Source organism: Mastomys coucha, unplaced genomic scaffold (assembly GCF_008632895.1).
Source record: "Mastomys coucha isolate ucsf_1 unplaced genomic scaffold, UCSF_Mcou_1 pScaffold5, whole genome shotgun sequence".
Taxonomy (NCBI): domain Eukaryota; kingdom Metazoa; phylum Chordata; class Mammalia; order Rodentia; family Muridae; genus Mastomys; species Mastomys coucha.
The window spans coordinates 27797491-27817907 of NW_022196911.1; the positions used below are offsets into that span (position 1 = coordinate 27797491).

The window sequence follows — 20417 nt, forward strand, 5'->3', positions numbered from 1 at the left end:
CAGAGGCCAGTCTGATGGAGGCATAGAAATTTTCTCTGACACTTCAGGTCCTTCTAACCTCCTTGTCAGAGAATGCTGTCTGCTTAGAGGGTTCCTGTAATTTCCAGGCTAATCCAGGATGATGTAAGGCATGGACTAGCCCATCATATCCACAGGCTCTGCGGGTTACAGCAGGACATGTTAGGATCATGGTATCAAGCACCCCAAGTGCCAGCTCTTAAAACAGCTGCTGCAAAGGGTGTACTGCAGTCTTCGCTAGAACGTATGTGCACACCCAGCTCCCCCACCCCTACTGAAGGGTAACGTCAAGACTTTAGATGAAAAAGAGGAATTATGCAGAACAGAACCTGCTCCGAGTTCCAACAACTGCCACTTACAGCTGTCGTTGATTCCAGCCCCACTAAGTGATTTACATTCTACCCCAGTTCATTCTCAGCCCTGCAGGTAGTCAGCTCCACACCCCTGGCACCAAGGAGGAACTAGGGCCCAGAGAAACTACAAACACACGCATAGATGGCAGATCTGGGAAACAAACAGGGATGCTGGCTCCAAGCGTCATGCTTGGAGTCACTTCCAACTTTGTTACCTCGGGCACACGCATACCCAGTTTCCGAAAATGACTCAGTAGCATGTGAATTCTACTCAGTTCTTTCAAATTGGAGATGAGAATGCTCCTGTAAAGATGGTGCCAATGAAGACTGTGTAAATGTCTGACAGGTCACTGGGGTTATCTCTCACTTGATGTTGTTAAACATGTATGACAGGCACATGGACCATCACCTCAGATGTCCATAGTTAGGAGAGCTCACCATCTTCCTCCTTTCTTGGATCCCTGTAAATTCTTTTTTGTTTGTTTTTGTTTTTTTTAGTTCACTGATTTAATTGTCATCTCCAAGGCTTACTACCTCAGTCTGCTAACCTAGGCCTAGTTCTGGGAGCTTCTATCCTCCGTACAATCTAATCTGTGCCTAGAATGTTTTCATCCTCTGAGACTTACTGCTGAATAAGCTCACCCTTTCTAGTTCTTTCTGAGCTCTGGCTGACTGGTTCAACCTTGCTGTTCTGGCTCAAACTCCTCTCCAAGCTGACTTATTTAATCTGGCTTTTCTCTCTTGGCTTCTCCTGAATTGCTCTGCTTGGCCTCATACTAACTTTAGCAATCTGTTCTAATCTTCTGACTCCTTCTCGTTCTCTGGCTCATTCTGTCTTCACCTGTGTCTAGCTTGTTCTCTCTCTGCAACCTGTCTCTGTACAACTGTCCCAGTAAGCTGCCCCTTCCCTCCCTCCCTCCCTGCCCTGCTCTCTGAAGTAGCTTCCTCATCCTCTCTCTTCCCCTGAGAATTGGGCAGATCCTATTCAGTCAAGTCTTTCTCTGATTAGTCTCTCCGTCTGCCACTGAATTAGACATCACTTTCAAACATGAGTGCTTCCTTCTACAAAATAACTTTACCTTCATTGTTTGGGCTTATAGGTGTGTCATCCCAAGGGCTAAGCCACACCACAACTAGAAACTGGTTGTTTTTCTCTTATTGTTGTTGTTTTCCAGTAAATAATACAGTCTCGGGTTTCACAGTGTGATCAAATACCCTGCAATAGGTGTCTATTCACACCAGTGCCCATTTACTAGGTTCTCAGGCACTATTAGCCTGGCTGGGTTGAGCCAGTGTTTGTTAGGTCCCCTCTACTGAGAGAATTCTTAGTTTTAAAAAAACAAAAAAAAAAAAAAACTAACATTTTTTAGTCTCTCTACTGGGAAAGCATCGACCACACTGGAAATTTTCCCCTGGTGGAGAGAACCCCATGTGCCGCTACAATAGCCAAAACTCAGGGCTGCAAAGCACACACTTTGGAGTCAAACCTCTTCAGCCCCATGATTTTAATCACCACTCCCAGCCATCCCCTCCCCTGCCCCTCTATTTCCACATCTGTTAAATAAGACAGTCACTCTGCTTCCCACAGTTCAATTCCTGGCACAGAGTAGGCTCCCAGCAAAGGCAGTAAGAGAGGAGAGTTGGGGGCCTTCCTTTGGGGGTTCTCAGTTTTGTATTTTAAGAGTCATTCTGGAATGAGCAGAATGTTCAAGTTCATCCAGGTCCTAAAAAACAGACTTTCTTCAAGAAAGAGAGAGGGAGCAGTAAGATGTAGCTTTCTTCTGGATGAAAGAAAGTCAGCTCTGGAAAACTTCCCAAGGCAGAGAACTTGAGCCCGACCCTCTCCCCGGCTCTTAAAAGCCTTTGTGGTTACGTAATACTTTTCCAGCAAGAATTCACGAAAATGCTGCTCACAAGACCTTACCCTTTGTCCCTGTGCCCACTTCCAGCTTAGGATTCCCAGGGGCCCCAAGACCTCTGGCCCAGCCCTTCGGAGCCCCACCTCTTAGCTATTCCCCAGGCAAATGCTGTGGGCAGGAAATGGGTCTCCTCTCCTGAGGTCAATTCTCTAGCCAGACTGCCTTGTCAGCAAGACAAAGGCAAGTTTCATGTTAGCACAAAGGCGGGGGAGGGGGCCAGCCTGTGCAGAGCAGACTTTCCATTCCAGCAAGGGCTAGGGAGGCCAGCTTGGCAGAGGATGCGACCTGAAAATGAAGAATTACAGTTTGGCCTTCTTCCACTGTGGAAAACAAAAGCGGCCCATTCCCACCAAAGCCGTTCTCTCTCCTGAACACCCTTTTCACTCCAGTATGGAGGTGGCCCCACCATCCTTCCTTCCTCACCCTCCCATCCGCCCTAGACTCACCAGACCCACACTTCACCAGAGAGGCACCACCAACATGAAGTAACCACTGTGGGTGTTGACCAGGCTGCCCGGAGACTGGCCTGAGCGTAACATGGCTCAGATGTGGTTGACTGGCCCCAGAGAGCTGCACATGGAAGAAAGGATTAGCATGTTCTTACCTAGAGTGCCACACGTATGCTCACACGTATGCTTTGGGGGCACACAGTAATTATTCCTTTGTAAGGTCTATCACGGGCCAGACCCTGGAAGTGTTATGGAAGGGACCTCCAAGACAACAAAACAAAGCCCTATTCCCGTCCACAGTCTCCAGAGGCCATTGGCTCCTAGGTGTAGTAGGGATTGGCTATAACCACCTAGTGAGCTTTTCTCCTGCCTCAGTGTCCCCAAGGTCCCTACAAACCCAGGGAGGAGTTTCCACCCACTGAGCTTCTTCTGGGTGAAGGAGCTCTGTGTTGGTCTCTGGATCCCTTTGCTTTCTATTGCTTTGATAAAACACCACCACCAAACACAACCGGGAGAATAAAGGGTTTGTTTGGCTCATATGTCCATGTCATAGTCTACCACTGAGGGAAGTCGAGGCAGAGCCATGGAGGCATGCTGCTCCTTGGCTTGCTCCTGGCTCATTCAACCACCTGTCCAAGGGTGACACCACCCACAGTTGATTGGACCCCCCAAATTAATTGTTAACCAAGTCAATGCTCTGTAGGGTTGCCTACAGGCCTGTCTTATGGAGACATTTTCTTATGTGAGGTTTCCTTTTAGATAATTCTAGCTTGTATCAATTTGACCAAACAACTACAACAACAATAACAATAGTAGTAAATTAACCAAAACAGACTCTGTTTGTGTGGTGGCTTTGAGACAAATCTGTGCCTTGCAGTGCGGGTTGGCAATAGTCCCATGCTAATTGTGAATATTTTGAGCCCACTTATTAACTTTACAGTAAGAAACCTGTATACTGCCCTCCTCCCTGACATACAGAAGGCGAACTGCCACCTAATGGGAACACGATAATTCTGGGACTGGGGCTGGGGCTTGGGGAGTCCTCTCCCACTTTGAGATGAGGATGAGGATGAACGGCAGGAAGCATTTGGTACCCAGGGCTGCTCCGTAGGCTCACATTCCTTCTTAGTCATGAAGGTTCAGAGACTGTGGCACTTCAGTGGAGTGGAGATTACCAACAGCCTTACGTGCAGACGCCTGCAAAAATGGGAAGTGTGGCTGGGGCTGGGAAGGCCACCAGCTTGACATGGACTTAAATTGGAGATGCTCAGTGCCTTGAAGGGTTGGGGACAGTCCCGCCCTGGGAAGGATGCCCCACCCAGATTTTCAACAGGGTCTCTCCACAGTTGGGCAAACAGCAGAGCTGCTGCCTGCACCCCACCCCCCTTTCCAGGTACCCATGGAGATGACCCATTGAGGGAAACTGGCTCTCACTCTGTCCCCCTCTTCTTTGGGAGAACGTTTTCATGTTTCTGAAAACAATAAATATGGGAAAAGGTCAGAGAAGAAAAAAAATGACCTGGCTGCTGTCTCTCGTAAGATAAAGCTCTTCAGGACTGGTGAGATGGCTCAGCGGGTAAGAGTACTGACTGCTCAAATCCCAGCAACCACATGGTGGCTCACAACCACCCATAATGATATCTGATGCCTTCTTCTGGTGTGTCTGAAGACAGCTACAGTGTAATTATTTACAATAATAAATCTTTAAAAAAAAAAAAAAAGATAAAGCTCTTCAAACCCTTTGATGCATTGTGTGCTAGATCTTTCTTTTTAGCAAGTTTGGGTAGATCAGAGAGGCACAGAATCATTAGACAAATAGCACAAAGGAGCAGAGACTTGAATGAGGGGATGAAGAGAGACTGTGTTTCTGCCTGAGATGCCCATGAGCCTGCGGGGCTTGGGCTGCCCAGGCTGAGCTTGGAGGCGCTCTTCCTGCAGGGCTCTTCCATGTGATTTCACATAGATGCAAAAGCTAGAAAAGGGACCTCAAAGAAGGGACACGTAGAAGCGTGGTCACCAGAGCCTGGTGGAAAGTGTTGCAAGAGGATGGGGATGATTGGAAGCAGGCAAGAGCGTGGCTGCAGCACTGTATGGCACTGAGCCTGGATGCTTCTAACTGGCTATTTCAGAATAGCTGGTAGAGAGGTGTCTTAGGGTTTACTGCTGTGAACAGATACCATGACCAAGGCAAGTCTTATAAGGACAACATTTAATTGGGGCTCAGTCCACTATCATCAAGGGAGAAACATGGCAGCATCCAGAAAGGCATGGTGCAGGAGCTGAGAGTTCTACATCTTCATCTGAAGGCTGCTAGCAGAATATTGGCTTCCAGGCAGCTAGGATGAAGGTCTTAAAGCCCACAGCCACAGTGACACACCTACTCCAACAGGGCCACACCTTCCAATAGTGCCACTCCCTGGGCCAAGCATATACAAACCATCACAAGAGGCTTATGGGTATTTATGCATATTTCCAACAGGAATGAAAAATGCTGGAAGTGAGAGCCATGCCAATCATCCTGGTCATTTGCATTAATTGCACATATTGCAGTTACACAGTGTAGCCCATAAGTATGTATAGTGATGTTTAACCTACTCCTGGGTTAGCTGGAGTGTAATTCCATCACAGAGCATGTGCTTAGCATGAACAAGGCTCTGAATTCAATCCTCAAAAAACTTAAAAAAAAAATCCTCTTATCCATTAGACTCGTTCTCCCCAGCCATTGCGATAGAGCAGTAGGGCTTCAAGGGGTTTAGCCTGGGCATGGCTACCCTCGTACCCAGGTACAACCTGGAAATACTGAGGAACTTTGGTACCACCCTCCGACAGCCACTTTGGGAGGTGGGGGATGGGCTACTGCTCTGCTCAGTGTGTTCTCATCTCCTGCAGGCAAAATCCTCTTCCGTCGCAGCCACATCCGGGACGTAGCCGTCAAACGCCTGATACCAATTGATGAGTATTGTAAGGTAAGCCGGGATGCCAACACCATCTTCCCTCGTGGGTGTTCTGTTTTGTTTTCCTTTCTGGGTGCCAAATGTTCGCTGGAGGGTAGGAGACAAAACAGAACAAAACATGCAAATCTGCACTCCCCACTCCCTTCCCCATACAACTATGGAATCAACCTGAATCCACTTTCAGTGGCTTTGTGGTGTTGCCCTGGGCATGAATGTTCCAGTCAGCATTCAGTCCGTTATTGCTGGAGCAGCTGGCCTCTTACCCCTTGGATGTTCCAGCAGAAGGCCTGCCTGTTGCTGCTGTTGGATGGGATTGGTTAGGAAGGAAGCATGCTATCACTCCTGTTAGTGTCTCTATGAAGTGAGTGCTGTAAGATCACAGGATGCAGGTGCCATATGCAGTCACCACTTGCCTCTGTATCCAGAGGTGAAATTAAGAACAGGCTTCCACTTATGCTGAGGAGATGGCCTGATCAGTAAAGAGCTTGCTGCACAAACATGAAGACCTGAGTTTGACCCAGCTGTAAAATGCTGAGTACGACGTGCCTGTGATCCTAGAGTCTAGGAGTGGACACAGGAAGGTCTTGGTAGCTCAGTGATCCTAGAGTCTAGAAGTGGACACAGGAAGGTCTTGGTGGCTCCCTGCCAGGCCAGTCCAGCCAGCCAGCAAGCTCTGGGTTCTGTGAGAGACCCTGTCTGAAAATACAGCCGAGAAAGGCACCCAATACCAACTGCTGGCTTTTATGTGTGTCCATACACATGTGCACCTAGCATATACCACAGAGACAGAGACACACATACACAGAGAGACAGAGAGACAAAAATGTGAAACTCTTAAAAACGTAGTTAACCAAAAGTGCAGAATCTATTTATACACTGACCCACAAAGCATGGTCAAGAGAAGTCCAGAGAGCCCTGGATAGGGCTGGGTGAGGGAATGATTGCCTTCATTCAGCACTCAGGGCAGACGTACAACCCTGAGAGTTTGAAATGAACTTGATCTACACAATGTATTCTAGGTAGCCAGGGCTACATGCACAGTGAAACCCTATCTCAAAAACAAACAAACAAATACACAGTGAAACCCTATCTCAAAAACAAACAAACAAATACACAGTGAAACCCTATCTCAAAAACAAACAAACTGACTAACTAACTAACTAACTAACTAACTAACAACTCTAAACGACTAGGAGTTACAAAAACAGCATTTTTTCTAAAACAGAAAAAAAAAATTCTTTCTATCTGGATTTAATCCTATAGAAATCCAGTGGGTCCTTAGTGGTGCTGATAAGGTCAACCGCGTGTGTATGTGTGTGTGTGTGTGTGTGTGTGTGTGTGTGTGTGTGTGTGTGTGTGTTTCTGTGTAAATTCAAAGGACCTTAAAAGATAAGTCACACTTGCCATTTCCTGGATTCCCTACAAGGCCCCTTACTCCCTATAGAAATCCAGACTCCATGGTACTATCCTGGGATCCAGGCACAGCTCACTGGATAATGTTGTGAGCCAGGAGTAAATGCTTCCACATGCCAGGCTAACTGATACTCAGCGCGGTACCAAAACAGTCCAATGAAGAAAGTTGTTTTTGTTTTTGTTTTTAATGAACAGGTGGGACAGCTAGCTATTGCCTAGTTCATCGGGGCCACAAATTGTGACAGAGCTGGTGATTTCCACAGCAGGACTTTGTTTTCTGTCACTTCTGAAAGCTACAGTACGAGCAGCCAGGTCTCAGGCCTTGTCTGTGGCTTTCAGTTAGCGTCTGTGAGTGGGTAGGACACAGGACACGCTGTCCTTATGCAACCACACCCTGATCCAAAAGGACACCCTTTAGGTTGATTAAGGCTCACCCCTGCTGATTTGGTTTAATCTTCAATTACTTCTGCAAAGACCCCCGACACCCAGCTGTATATGTCCTGAGGGGTTAGAACTGAGCTGCGCTTCCCTTTCCTCAGACACACCACAGCCTCTGTACACATGCAAAAAGACAATGGACTTGAGCCCTTATTTCACACCTTGGACAAAAATCAACTCAGAAGGGATCACAGGAGCTGCAGAAATGGCTCGGAGGGGAACATGAAAACGCTGGGTTGGCTCCTCAGCACCAGCGTATTAAGGACAGATGTGACAGCCAACATCTGTGATCCCTGTGCTGGGGAGAAGAGGAGAAGAGAACCCCGGGGGCTCAGTGACCATCTAGATTGTCTGATTTGCTGATGTCTAGATTCACTAAAACATCGTCTCAAAAGATACGGTAAACAGTGATAGAGGAAGACACCAGTGTAGGCGTCTTACCTCCACACATGCGCACATCCGCACACATACACGTGAACATGTATGTGTACACATACACAGACTGGGCCCTAAATAAAAGAGACAAAACTGGAAAACTTTCAGAAGAAATGTGGAGGAAACCTTCACGATCCTAGTTTGAGCTATGAGTTTTTTACTGTGATGCCAAAAGTAACAGTCTTTAAAAATATTTGGTCAAGACCTACTTAAAAATCTCTCTGCTAAAAAAAACAACAACAAACAACAAAACCACAACTAGGAAATAGAAAAGATAGGTCACAGAGATAGGTCACAGATAGGGTGAAATATCTGTAAATAACATTTTAAAGGACTTTTTAAGAAAGCATAAAGAATTTGTACCAAGTGGTGGCACACGCCTTTAATCCCAGCACTCAGGAGGCAGAGGCAGTGGATCTCTGTGAGTTCGAGGCCAGCCTGGTCTACAGAGTGAGTTCCAGGGCAGCCAGGGCTACATAGTGAAACCTTGTCTTGAAAAAAACCAAAACAAAACAAAAAACAGACAAACAAGAAGAAGAAGAATATCAACAATAACCTATACAATTCCAGAATTAAAAGATTTTAAGACAAGGGAAAAACTCCAATAGCACCCTCAGCCAAGAGGAGACCGAGTTTATAATAAACATGTGAGCAGGGTATGGTGCTGCACACTTTAATCCTAGCACTCAGGAGGCAGAGGCAAGAGGAACTTTGTGAGTTTGAGGCCAGCCTGGTCTATAAATGAGTTCAAGCCCAGCTAGGATTGCACAATGAGAGTTTTTTTGTTTGTTTGTTTGTTTTGTTTTTTTTTTTTTCAAAAATAAAATAAACTTCTAAAATAAACACATGAAGAGACGCTTACCATTGTGAACCACTGGGGTCATGCAGACAGGGACTGAAGATGGGTATTAATCATGGGACAGTTGTGCCAGATGTTAGTGAGGATCTGGCACACAATGGGACAGTTTCTGGGAGGCTGAGACGCTAAGATCACAAAATTCCAGGCCAGCCTGGGTACACAGCAAGAACCTGTTTGAAGCCCGTGACGCTCATCACACAGCCAGCCCTGGATCTGTACATAGGATAAAGCTTAAGTCCGCACTGAGGAGGGTTTGCAAGCCTTTCTAGCAACAGGAAATCATAACAGCCAAATGTAAGGGGCAGTCTGTAACTTGATGATATCACGTGAGTAACTTTGCGTAAATTCTACGACCCAGATAAATCACAGAGACATGATGCTAAGTGAAAGAAACCAGATGCAGGAGATGACCCACCAGTGAAATGTACAGATGGGGAATTTATGAGCACAGAAAACAGATGAGCCATCTCCTGGGCCCTGAGACTATGGGCGGGAAGAGGGACTGAAAATTGGATGTTTGGATGATGGAAAAGTTCTAAAACTGAATTGTGGGGATGAGGATAGAACTCTATAATTTACTAAATACTGAACTGGGTACTTGCAGTAAGTCTATGGCATGTAAATTATACTGTAATCTAAATTTTTTTATACAAAAGGGGGCAGTGTTGGAACAGATGACCCCTCTTGGTCAGGAGACATCTAGGAAGGGCTCAAAATCATTCTTGAAGGAGTAGTTTGCTCCTGGTCAGACCTGACCTCCTTGCATCCCTCCAGTTACTATGTACGGTGGATTTCTGGACTCCCGCTGTATAGATGGGGAAAGGAAGCCCCACAGCTTCTCATAACAACCATATCAGAGGGCTTGCAAGTTGAGCCCAGACTCAACACCCTGTGAACCATTTATTGCCTCTATAAAAATAAAAATGCAAAGGTTGTAGTGATCGGGCCTGCACTGTTTCACAGTGCTGTGGTCTGAATGTGGTTTGAAACTGTCTCTCAAGAGGCCCAGCCTCGGATTACTTTGGTATAGCAACAGAAAACAGATTAACATAGTCAGACAAACCCCTCCCTCCTGTCATCTTCAGAAGGTGGTGGGCAGGGACAGCGCTTTAGCTTCCTACTCCCAGAGAAGAGTTCTACAGCCCCCATGTCCCTTTTTAAAAACTATGAAGTTTGAAATCGCTATTCCAAAGGTAGCATCCATCTGTCCAGGCCCTGCCGGCAAGGCCATTAAGTCCTTAGGGTCACCTCGCCCTGCTGGACAATTCCTCCCTGTGCATTCCTCTGCCTACACCATCCTGCCCTGTTTTCTCCTCAGCACACCCAGTTCTCTGCAAGTCCAGCTGCATTCATGTCCAAGGATTCCTCAACCTCTGGACATTTTATTCTGGAAAGGAGATTTTAGAACTTGGAGCGAGCTGTAAGAGACACCAGCTGCCTGCAGCTGCCTGCAGTATGGGATGTCACAGAGACTGTGAATTAACCACAAGGGAGAAAATGCTTAGGTTAAACCAACTCTGCAAAGAATCAGGAGAGCAAAGCCAATCATTTGATATTTTGGTTGCCCATGTTCCCTGGGTCAGTATCATAGGATCTGGAATCCTTGGAGGAGGTCTTCAGTTCTAGATGCATAAGCTGTCCCTAACATTTAGACATCTGTTAAGAACATTGTGAGCTGACTTAAGGCAGTGGGATCCTTTATACCAAGCTTAATTTTAGTAGGAAGTGGTAATCCCCAACAGATAGAAATAGGCAAGGAGAGTGGGCACCCAAACCTGGCTGCCAGGTGCGTAGTAAAAAGCAAGAAAGGGCTCTGCCAGACCTAGAGTAAAGTTACCAATTGGTACTAGTTAGAGAAGTTATTGGAGAGCCCTGAAATAGACCCGTGTATGTTGGGCAGGTTGACACTGACAGAAGCAACCTTGCAGATCATGGGGGATGTCTGGATTCCTGGATAAAGGATCTCATATGGGGAGAAAGCACCAGAAATGACTAAGCTCAGCCCCATAGCACAGTGGGATCATTTCCAGGAACTTAACAGTCATCACTTTAAGAGGCAGTGTATAAAGATGTTAGAAAATAAAAGCTTCCTGTCTCTAGGTATGGAGGGACTATTAAAGACACAGAAGACACAGACCACAAAGAAGATGTGTTTATTTGGCCACATTACATCTAAGAACTTCTGTTTATAGAAAGACACAATGAGACACACGTGACTCCTGGACTGCCACCAAGATGAGCATGTATTGTCACACAGCCTTATAAACAGCTACTCAGCTTGCTGTGGGGCTACTGAGATACCAGCTGTCTTTTTGGCAGCCCTTGGCATGAGCGCTGCCCGAGGCAGATGCAGCACATTCTGGGGGAAGACCAGCTGAGCCCAGATATAAAGCCCTCAAGGAGAAGCCCAGCCCATGGCTCCATTGTGAAGAATGTAAGAGAGACGTGGTCTCACCAGTGGTCTCACCAGCTTCTGTTCACACAGGGGCCAGAGCATCCAACTATCTCTAGAACATACCTCACCTCACTGCTCCAGTGGAGGAAGACAATCATTCCTAATAGCTGCCATGCTGGTGACTACACACTGTGGAATTGATCCAAGACAGAGATGCCTGACACCTTGAAGTCCTCATTTGAAATGAAATGTGTTTTGTTTGAGTTTTGATACTGGGAGTTTTTGTTTGTTGGTTGATTTGGTTTTGTGTTTTGTTTGTTTGTTTGTTTGTTTTCCTAGACAGGGTCTTACTATGTAGCTCTGGCTGTCCTGGAACTCAAAATGTAGATGAGGCTGGCCTCAAATTCACAGATCTCCCTGTCTCTGCTTCCCAAATACCAGAATTAAAAGTGTGCACCACTTACAACCCACTGGTACTGCGAATTAACCTCAGGGTCTCATGGATGCTAAACAGACGCTCTGGCACTGAGCTATACCTTCAGCTCCAGGACATCTGAGTAAAGCCTGGCCTATATCGTTTCTTGCTGCCATAACAGAACATCCGAGACTGGATATCTAATAAGGAAGAAAGGTTTCTTTTTGCTCATGTTTCTGGAAGAGTATGGTGCCAGCAAGGATTTCTTACACATTCCAACTCATGGTAGTGGTAAAAAAAAAAAAAAAAAAAAAAGAGCAAAATGTGGCACAAAGGTTTGGTTTCTACAGGGTACTGCCCCCCCCCCCACTCCCACCAGAGCAAAGCCTTGCTTACTAGAGAACGCATTAGTTTATCATCTTGAGAGTTCTGCTGAGGACCCCCTTGCTGTCACACACTAGGTAGATGTGAGGTGTCTGTATGTCTCACAGCAGGGCACAGTTCAGTTGGCATCCTGTCAGCAACTCCCTAATGTGGTTTAGCTGCAAAAGCCACAGGACTTCAGAGGAAAGATCCCCCGGGCAGGAGAATGTAGCTCTGCTCCCTGGCAAAGGTCAATACTGGTGCCAGTTGCAGAGTAGGCAATGGTTTGTGGCAAATCAAAATGATCAACAAGGGGCTAGTGAGATGGCTCAGTGGTTAGGAGCACGGGCTGCTCTGCCAGAGGACCTGGGTTTGATTCCCAGTGTCTACATGGTAGCTCACAACTGTTTGTGATTCCAGTCACAGGGTATCCAGTGCTCTCTTCTGGCTATCATGGACATGTCAGACAAAATGGTGCACAGACATACATGCAGGCAAACACTCATATACATAAAATAAAAAGGAATAATATCCCAAAACATTGTCGACATGCCATACGTCAGATCTCTCACCCTCATAGGTAGCAAGTGGACAGTGAGCGTGGAGGGGCTTCCAGGAGCATTGCCCACCTCACACTGTTCTTTCCACTTTAAGCTCATGGAGGTAGCTCATCCTGGCTGAGCTGAAACTCAGCGGCAGGACTCTAACCTAGTGTGCACAAACCCTGGGACCCATCCCCATCACTACACCCTAAAAATGTAGATCCAGCAGCCCGCCTGTCCATGGATGGATAAAGGGAATGTACATGGATGACGGAATGTCATTCTGTCCAAAGAAAGAAATCCTGACACGTGCTGCAGCAAGGGTGACCCCCTGAATGGGTGAGCAAGATACCAGCCGGACACGATCATGCCTAGAGGAGAAAATCAAAGGGACAGTGAGGAGAATGGTGGAGGAGGGGAGGGGCAGATGTTAGCAGGGACAGTTTGTGTCCTGCAAGGTGGAATGAGCTCTGAGTTTGGAGGTTGAGAGTGAGAGGGTGCTCAAGCCTCTGAGCTATGTATGCATGTGAAGGTCTTAGGGTTTTACTGCTATGAACAGACACCATGACCAAGGCGAGTCTTATAAAAGACAACATTTAGTTGGGGCTAGCTTACAGGTTCAGAGGTTCATTCCATTATCATCAAGGTGGGAAACATGGCAGCATCCAGGCAGGCATGGTGCAGGAGGAGCTGAGAGTTCTACATCTTCATCTGAAGGCTGCTAGCAGAATACTGACTAACAGGCAGGTAGGGTCTTAAGCCCACGCCCTCAGTGACACAACTACTCCAACAGGGCCACACCTTCTAATAAGGCCACTCCCTGGGCCAAGCTTATACAAACCATCACAGTAGTCAATGACCAGTTTGGTATTAATATGTATTTGACCACAGTGTAGAATTCTTAACTGGAGAGGGAGAAGTGATGTAGGGGTCAGAATCCCCTCAGAGCCGTATGTACAGTTCCATCCTGGAGTCCCCCGTGCACCTCTACGATGTGCATCTGAGCCTGGTGTTCTGCGCTTCAAGGCAGGAGTGGAGCACAGGCGTGGCTTTCAAAGATGTTAGACAGAAAATACATGGCACATCTTATCACTCAGGCCACACCAGGCCAGAGGTGCAAGAGAGGCACCCGGGAGCACAGCCTAGGAAGTGCAGTCTCGTTGAGCTGTGGAGGCTTCTGTGGGGGCTGTGTATATTCCTCATATACATGTTTGCAGCCCCGCCTCTGTGTCTGTAAGTCACGTGAACCTGAACCGGCTCTATCAGTCACAGGACATCCAATGCCCTCTTCTGGAGGAGCCTTTCGCACCTCCATCTTCCCCAGCCAGCGCAAAGAGAGGAGGAAGGTTTCACTAAATATTGTGCTGTGCTGAAAAACACAGTGTTCACTCAGTGCGGTGCCACCTTTGGGACGAGCAGGATATGCCTTGTTCTTCTCCAGGATGGCACTAGGCAAAGGAGATATGTGTTAATGTTCTTGCACGAATACTTGTTGATAGGTCAACAGACAGACAAATGCCCATACCCTCCTTTACCCTCACCTGGCCTCGTGTAGCCTGCCTGCCGGTAGATGCTCTGTCGTGACTCAGCTGAGCCACTCTTCCAGATGGCTAGGAACTGGCCTGTGGGAAGCTGGTATACTAACCCTCCATCACCCTGGAGACTTCCACCCATCCTGTATTTAAATCGTTGGGCTTTCCAGCCTGAGCTTGGGAAATTGAGACTCTTGTTGGACACATTCCAGATGTTCTCCAGTGGTGTGACAGAGATGGCAGACAGCAGATTATGGTAGATAAAGATGAAATGAGTGGAATTCATACTTAGTGAAAATATCACTTTCCAAAATAGCATGTATAGTGTGAGCTGGATTGTGTGCATAGGAATATATAATGTTTACACGTATGCCAGCAGAATGTATTATGTCCATACATCTAGGAGAGTGCGCGTATGTGCGTGCGTGCGTGCGTGCGTGCGTGTGTGTGTGTGTGTGTGTGTGTGTGTGTGTGTGTGCGCGCGTGCGTGCTCCAAGTCAAAGGCACCAGCATCACAAGGAGTTTGTTAAAAATCCCTGGTCTCAGGTCTCACCATAGGCCTGCTAAAGCTCAGGGGGGCCCCAATCTGTGCGTTAGAAATCCCCCTGTGCCTGCCTGAGTTTGAGAACCACTAGCTACAGCATTCTTGACACATTCTTGATACCCTCTTCTTCCTCAGACTCACCCCTATCTCTGCCTTAGGCCCTGATCCAGCTGCCCCCTTACATCTCTCAATGTGATGAGGTGCTGCAGTTTTTCGAGACAAGACCTGAGGACCTGAATCCCCCCAAAGAGTAAGTCAGTCTGTGGACTTCCCCAGGTGACACCCCCTCTCACATTCCCTCCTGCCATCCTTCTAGACCCATGGGGACCCAGAGTCAGCAAACTGACTGAGCTCATTGCCTCAGCCCTGTGAGGCCTCACTGCCTGTGGCTTCATAGCCACAGTAAGGGGGTGAGGGTGGTCCCATTTAACAGACAATGGAACCTTACTGAGCGTCCCTAATCCGAAGTTGTTCTGCCATGATTATCATTGTGTTAGCAGGGTAGACTGAGAACCTTCCCTATGGTCTCCACTCCCCCAAATACATAGAAACCTTGATCCAAGGATCCAGAACACTTATCAGATCAAGGCAGAACTGGAGAGGGTATCTTTCTTAGAAGAAGCCTGGGGTCCTGGAGTGGGCTTGGATTCATCCACTCCTGAGGATGCTGTGGGGTAGAGACTGTCATCGTCCTAATGGGATCTCAGCTCCGTCCATAACAAGGGCTGACCGGCTCTTTCTAACCCCTGTCTCCTCCCCAGGGAGCCTATCGGGAAGAAGAAATCAGGTAAGCATCCATGCCATGTCCTTCCTTTCGCTCCTGCCGTGTGCCCAGGGTCGGGTTCCACACCAGGGACACAGCAGTACAGGGGATGGATAGACAGAGGGATAGATGGACAGATGGATTGTGATTGGATATGTAGCGGATGGATGGGTGGATAGACAGACAGAGGGACGGCTGGGCAATGGATGAGTAGCCGCATCTGGAGGTGATCAGCAGAATGAATGAATGCGCTGGTGATTGATTGATGGGCCCCATTTCGTCCTTTGCCAAAACCACTCCCAAGTGATGAGACCTTTGTGGTGTGGGAAGACAGGTGTCTTCCTGACCATGCTGCAGAGTGTTCTGGGTCTCTGTGCCACTTCATACAAAGCAATGTGGACACTCAGAGCCTCTGCAGCGCTGTAAGGGTGAGAGGGCTGGGGTGTGTGGGAGTGAGATAGGGACCCTAAGTCATGGGGACTGAGGGTGAGCTTTCCAAAGAGCAAGGTAATGCCGATCTGAGGAGACACTGCACTGGGACTCGGGGGTGGGGGCGGGGGCGGGGCGGGGTGGACTCAGCAAATCTGGGCCTGGTCCTCTGACGGCCTCCGGCCTCCGCCATGGTTAGCCTCTAAGCCTCCTTCAGCCTACTTCAGCCTGGGCAGAGCTTGATGCCTGTCACTCAAGCCCTGCTGGGCTCCTCTTTCATAGAGGAAGCTTGCTTCAGCCTGCCTTTCTATTCTTGGGATGATACCACTCTTCCGGCAGAGGTGCTCATGGAAAAGAGAAGGTGTGTTCTAAAGATGACAGTCACTAGTCCAGCTCTTCTTACTACCCATGCTCCTACTGGCTCCACAGCCAATGTGCGTTTCAGAGCTTCTGGGGCCCTGGCCTCTCAACTCTTTGAACTCTGCATGGGGAGGAAGGGGCACAGGCATAGATTCCAAAAAATGAAAACTAATGACATTGTCTCAGTTTCCTCACATGTGACTTCCAGGCCTGGGTGTGGATCTGTGGTTGAGCACTCACCTAACAAGCACAAGGCCCTGGCTTCCATTTACATGCATACTCACACATGTGCACATACACACACAGTCACACACACACACACACACACAAGGCCCTGGCTTCCATTTACGTGCATACTCACACATGTGCACATACACACACAGTCACACACACAAGGCCCTGGCTTCCATTTACATGCATACTCATACATGTGCACACACACACACACACACACACACAGTCACACACACACACACACAAGGCCCTGGCTTCCATTTACATGCATACTCACACATGTGCACAAACACACACATTCACACACACACACTATATATACACACATACACACACTACACACACATACATATACCACACACATATACACATGCACACACATACCACATACTCACAAACATGAGATGTGCTTTATAGGATAGTCAAAGGGTCTATAATAGTATATGTAAAATCCTTCAATAATACTATCTGATTGATGCTATGACTCAGCCTGTAGATGTCCCCAACAGCACCAAGAACAGGTCCACACTTCAGGCCTGAGATCTCCCTCTCCTCCTGGGAGCAGGCCTGGGTCAGTTTTATAGTCCTCTAGTCTGCTCATGGCGGAAAGTGAGGACAGAACCCAGACCTCATGCCTTTCCTCGGCCCCAGCCTGCTTTGCTCTGCTCTCTGACTACATCTGGCTCTCCTTTGGGGTTTCGTGGTCACTGGCCACACCGTGGCATCATGCTAAAGCTGCAACTGGTCCTCAGCCAGGATAATGACACATTTCTTTTCTTAGCAAAGATTAGTGAGCAGCTGCCTCTCTGGGCTGGTCATGGAGTTTCTGGATTTGCTTATGCAGGGACTTCCCTGGAAGGAGCCAGGGAGAAGGAGAGGGCAGAGGGTAGAGACAGCTCTGGTTCGTGAAAATAAGAGTGTCCAGTTGGAACAGACTTGATGAGGGACCTGTCTGGAAAAAGAGAGCCAAGGCTCTAATTTGTGGTGACCGTGGTCGACATCACTCACCTGCCATGATGGGGCCAGGTTTATTTATAGTCCCACTGGCTGGAACGAGGCACCTTCCTTTATTCAGACTCATAACCTCCATGGGCTCCTTATTTATCTGACTGGTGGATGCTGCCTTGATTTTAGAGCTGGTTTTCTTGACCAAATTTTAAAGAGATTTAAATTTAAAACAGACCTTACCCCTGCATTTTCAATGCCAAACCCTGGATTGGAGAAGGCTCGTCTGTCCCCAGCACTGCCCAGTCACAGCCAGCTGGCTCCTGCAGACTTGGTTTATGTGGCCCCAAATTCTGCTCATCCCACAGGGGGAAAAAAAAAAAAACCTCACCACAGTTGAGGAGGTTGTCTGAAAACTTGCAAGAGCATTTCTTCTGGATTTTTGCTTATTTACAGGATCTTCCAATGAGCCTGGCAGTTTAGTGAGCTTATGGAAGGAAAAGTCTCACTTTGGCGTTACTTGTCATTTTAAAAAATCAAGACATGTCATCAGAAAGAGAAGACACCTAGCTCAAAAGTTTCTCTGGTAGCGTAGCAACTGTGTGGTTTGAGAATGCTTTATAGCATTAATGACAAAAATAACTCTTCTACTGTTCATTCCTGTGGGCCATAATAGCCTAGGGGGTTTGGGGGAGGGGGAGATCGGTCGTTTGCTTGTTTTTGTGGGGTTTTGAGACAGGCTTTGTCTTTGTAGCCCTGGCTGTCCTGGAACTCACTCTGTAGACCAGGCTGGCCTCAAACTTGGAGATCCGCCTGCCTCTGCCTCTCAAGTGTTGGGATTAAAGGCATGCGCCACCACCACTGCCCAACTAGGAATCTTTTGATTGCCTCTGTGGCAACATCTAGAACCTATTTGCCATACCCAAAAAATACTGCAACATGTAACAAGGACACATGCTCCACCATGTTCATAGCAGCCTTATTTATAATAGCCAGAACCTGGAAACAACACAGATGTCCCTCAACAGAGGAGTGGATACAGAAATTGTGGTACATCTACACAATGGAGTACTACTCAGCTATTAAAAACAATAAATTTATAGAACCTATTTGCCTTGAGAGAGCTGTTCCTGGTACCATGCAAAATAGGGCTTAGTTGCAATATCACAATCCACCAATAGGGGGCTCTACATTTCACCTAATGGTCTGAAGCCTCTCTTTTTTTTTTTCTTTTTTTTTTTTTTTAGATTTATTTATTTATTTTATGTATGTGAGTACACTGTAGGTGTCTTCAGACACACCAGAAGAAGGCATCAGATCCCATTACAGATGGTTGTGAGCCACCATGTGGTTGCTGGGAATTGAACTCAGGACCTCTGGAAGAGCAGTCAGTGCTCTTAACCACTGAGACATCTCACCAACCCCTGAAACCTCATTTAAGCCTCCTGTCTAGTCACCTGAAACCATACATTTGTCATCAGTGTTGATAAGTGCGGAATTCTGAGTAAACCGTAGACAACCTGCCCTTGGAAGCAGTTCCCTGCTCTTGCCTCTGAAGCATGCCTCAGCAAGTGACTGCAGCCTGAAGCCCAAATCCAGAGCACTGAGGCGCATGCTCTGCTCAGCTCCACTCATGTAACCAAAGGCCGGCACTCTGCCCTCTGCTCATGGCTTCCTGTCTCATGGTTTCTGTTTCTGTCACTCAGTATTTACTAAGTTCCTACTGTTTGCCTGACAGTGTTAGATCCTCAGATAGGAAGTCATTTAAATCCAAGTTTTAAAATATTTCATTTGGGTATTTATTAAACTCCATTAAGGTTCCATTCGTGGTCTAGACCGTGAATTGACAAACTTTTTTCTTTTTTTTTTTTTTAAGATTTATTTATTACTATAAATAAGTACATTGTAGCTGCCTTCAGATGCACCAGAAGAGGGTGTCAGATCTCATTACGGGTGGTTGTGAGCCACCATGTGGTTGCTGGGATTTGAACTCACGACCTTCAGAAGAGCAGTCAGTGCTCTTACCCACTGAGCCATCTCACCAGCCCCAACAAACTTTTTTCTAAAGGGCCAAATAATGTATAGATAATTTACACATTACATGCAGTCTGTCACTAATAGTAATATTTTAGTAATCCTTTCTCTCCTCCTCTTCCTCTTTCTCCCTTTCTTCCTCCTTATCCACAAACACTTTAAAAATACTTCAAAGCTTAGCTGGGCGGTGGTGGCGCACGCCTTTAATCCCAACACTTGGGAGACAGAGGCAGGTGGATTTCTGAGTTCGAGGCCAGCCTGGTCTACAGAGTGAGTTCCAGGATAGCCAGGGCTATACAGAGAAACCCTGTCTTGGAAAAACAAAAAACAAGAGCACCTGATGCTCTTGTAGAGGACCTACGTTGAGTTTCCAGGATCCACATGATGGATGAGAACTGTCTGTAGCTCCAGTTCCAGGGGTTGGATGCCCTCTTCTGACCTGCAGGCATCAGGCAGGCACCTGGTGCACACACATGTAGAGAAAATACTCGTAACAATAAATAAGTAAATAAATATTTTTTTTTTAGAATCTGCAAACCAGACACGAGTCCATGGATTCCTGCTAGAACATGGACACCTAAGCCAAAACAGGAAAACATACAAGGGAGACAAGGAAATGCCTGGAGTTGATGGTGTTTTTAAGTAACATGGCATGACCAGAGGGATGGCTCAGCAGTTAAGAACACTTGTGCTCTTGCAGAAGGACCAAGTTCAGTTTCCTCTACCCATGCCAGGCTGCCCACAACTTCACCTAACTTCAGCACTGGGCAGCCCTCTGACTTCCTTGGGAACCTGCCCATGTGTGCACATACCGACACATTTACACATAACTCAAATTGATCTTAAAAATATTTTTTAATTAAAAAACAAAACAGGGGCTGGAGAGATGGCTCAGTGGTTAAGAGCACTGACTGCTCTTCCAAAGGTTCTGAGTTCAATTCCCACAACCATCTACAGTATGATCTGACGCCCTCTTCTGGTGTGTCTGAAGACAACTACAGTGTACTCATATACAAAAAAAAA

The 20417-nt window shown here is 47.1% G+C and overlaps 1 protein-coding gene across 2 annotated transcripts in view; it reads left to right on the forward strand.

The window, feature by feature from the left end:
- Sh3pxd2b (SH3 and PX domains 2B) overlaps positions 1-20417 on the forward strand; it is an 88455-nt gene that overhangs the window by 38625 nt on the left and 29413 nt on the right. For both annotated transcript variants that reach the window (XM_031355080.1, XM_031355082.1), the window contains exons 4-6: positions 5629-5705; positions 14788-14879; positions 15391-15416. In XM_031355080.1, the coding sequence (XP_031210940.1) occupies positions 5629-5705; positions 14788-14879; positions 15391-15416 (195 nt within the window). The remainder of the gene's footprint in view (positions 1-5628; positions 5706-14787; positions 14880-15390; positions 15417-20417) is intronic.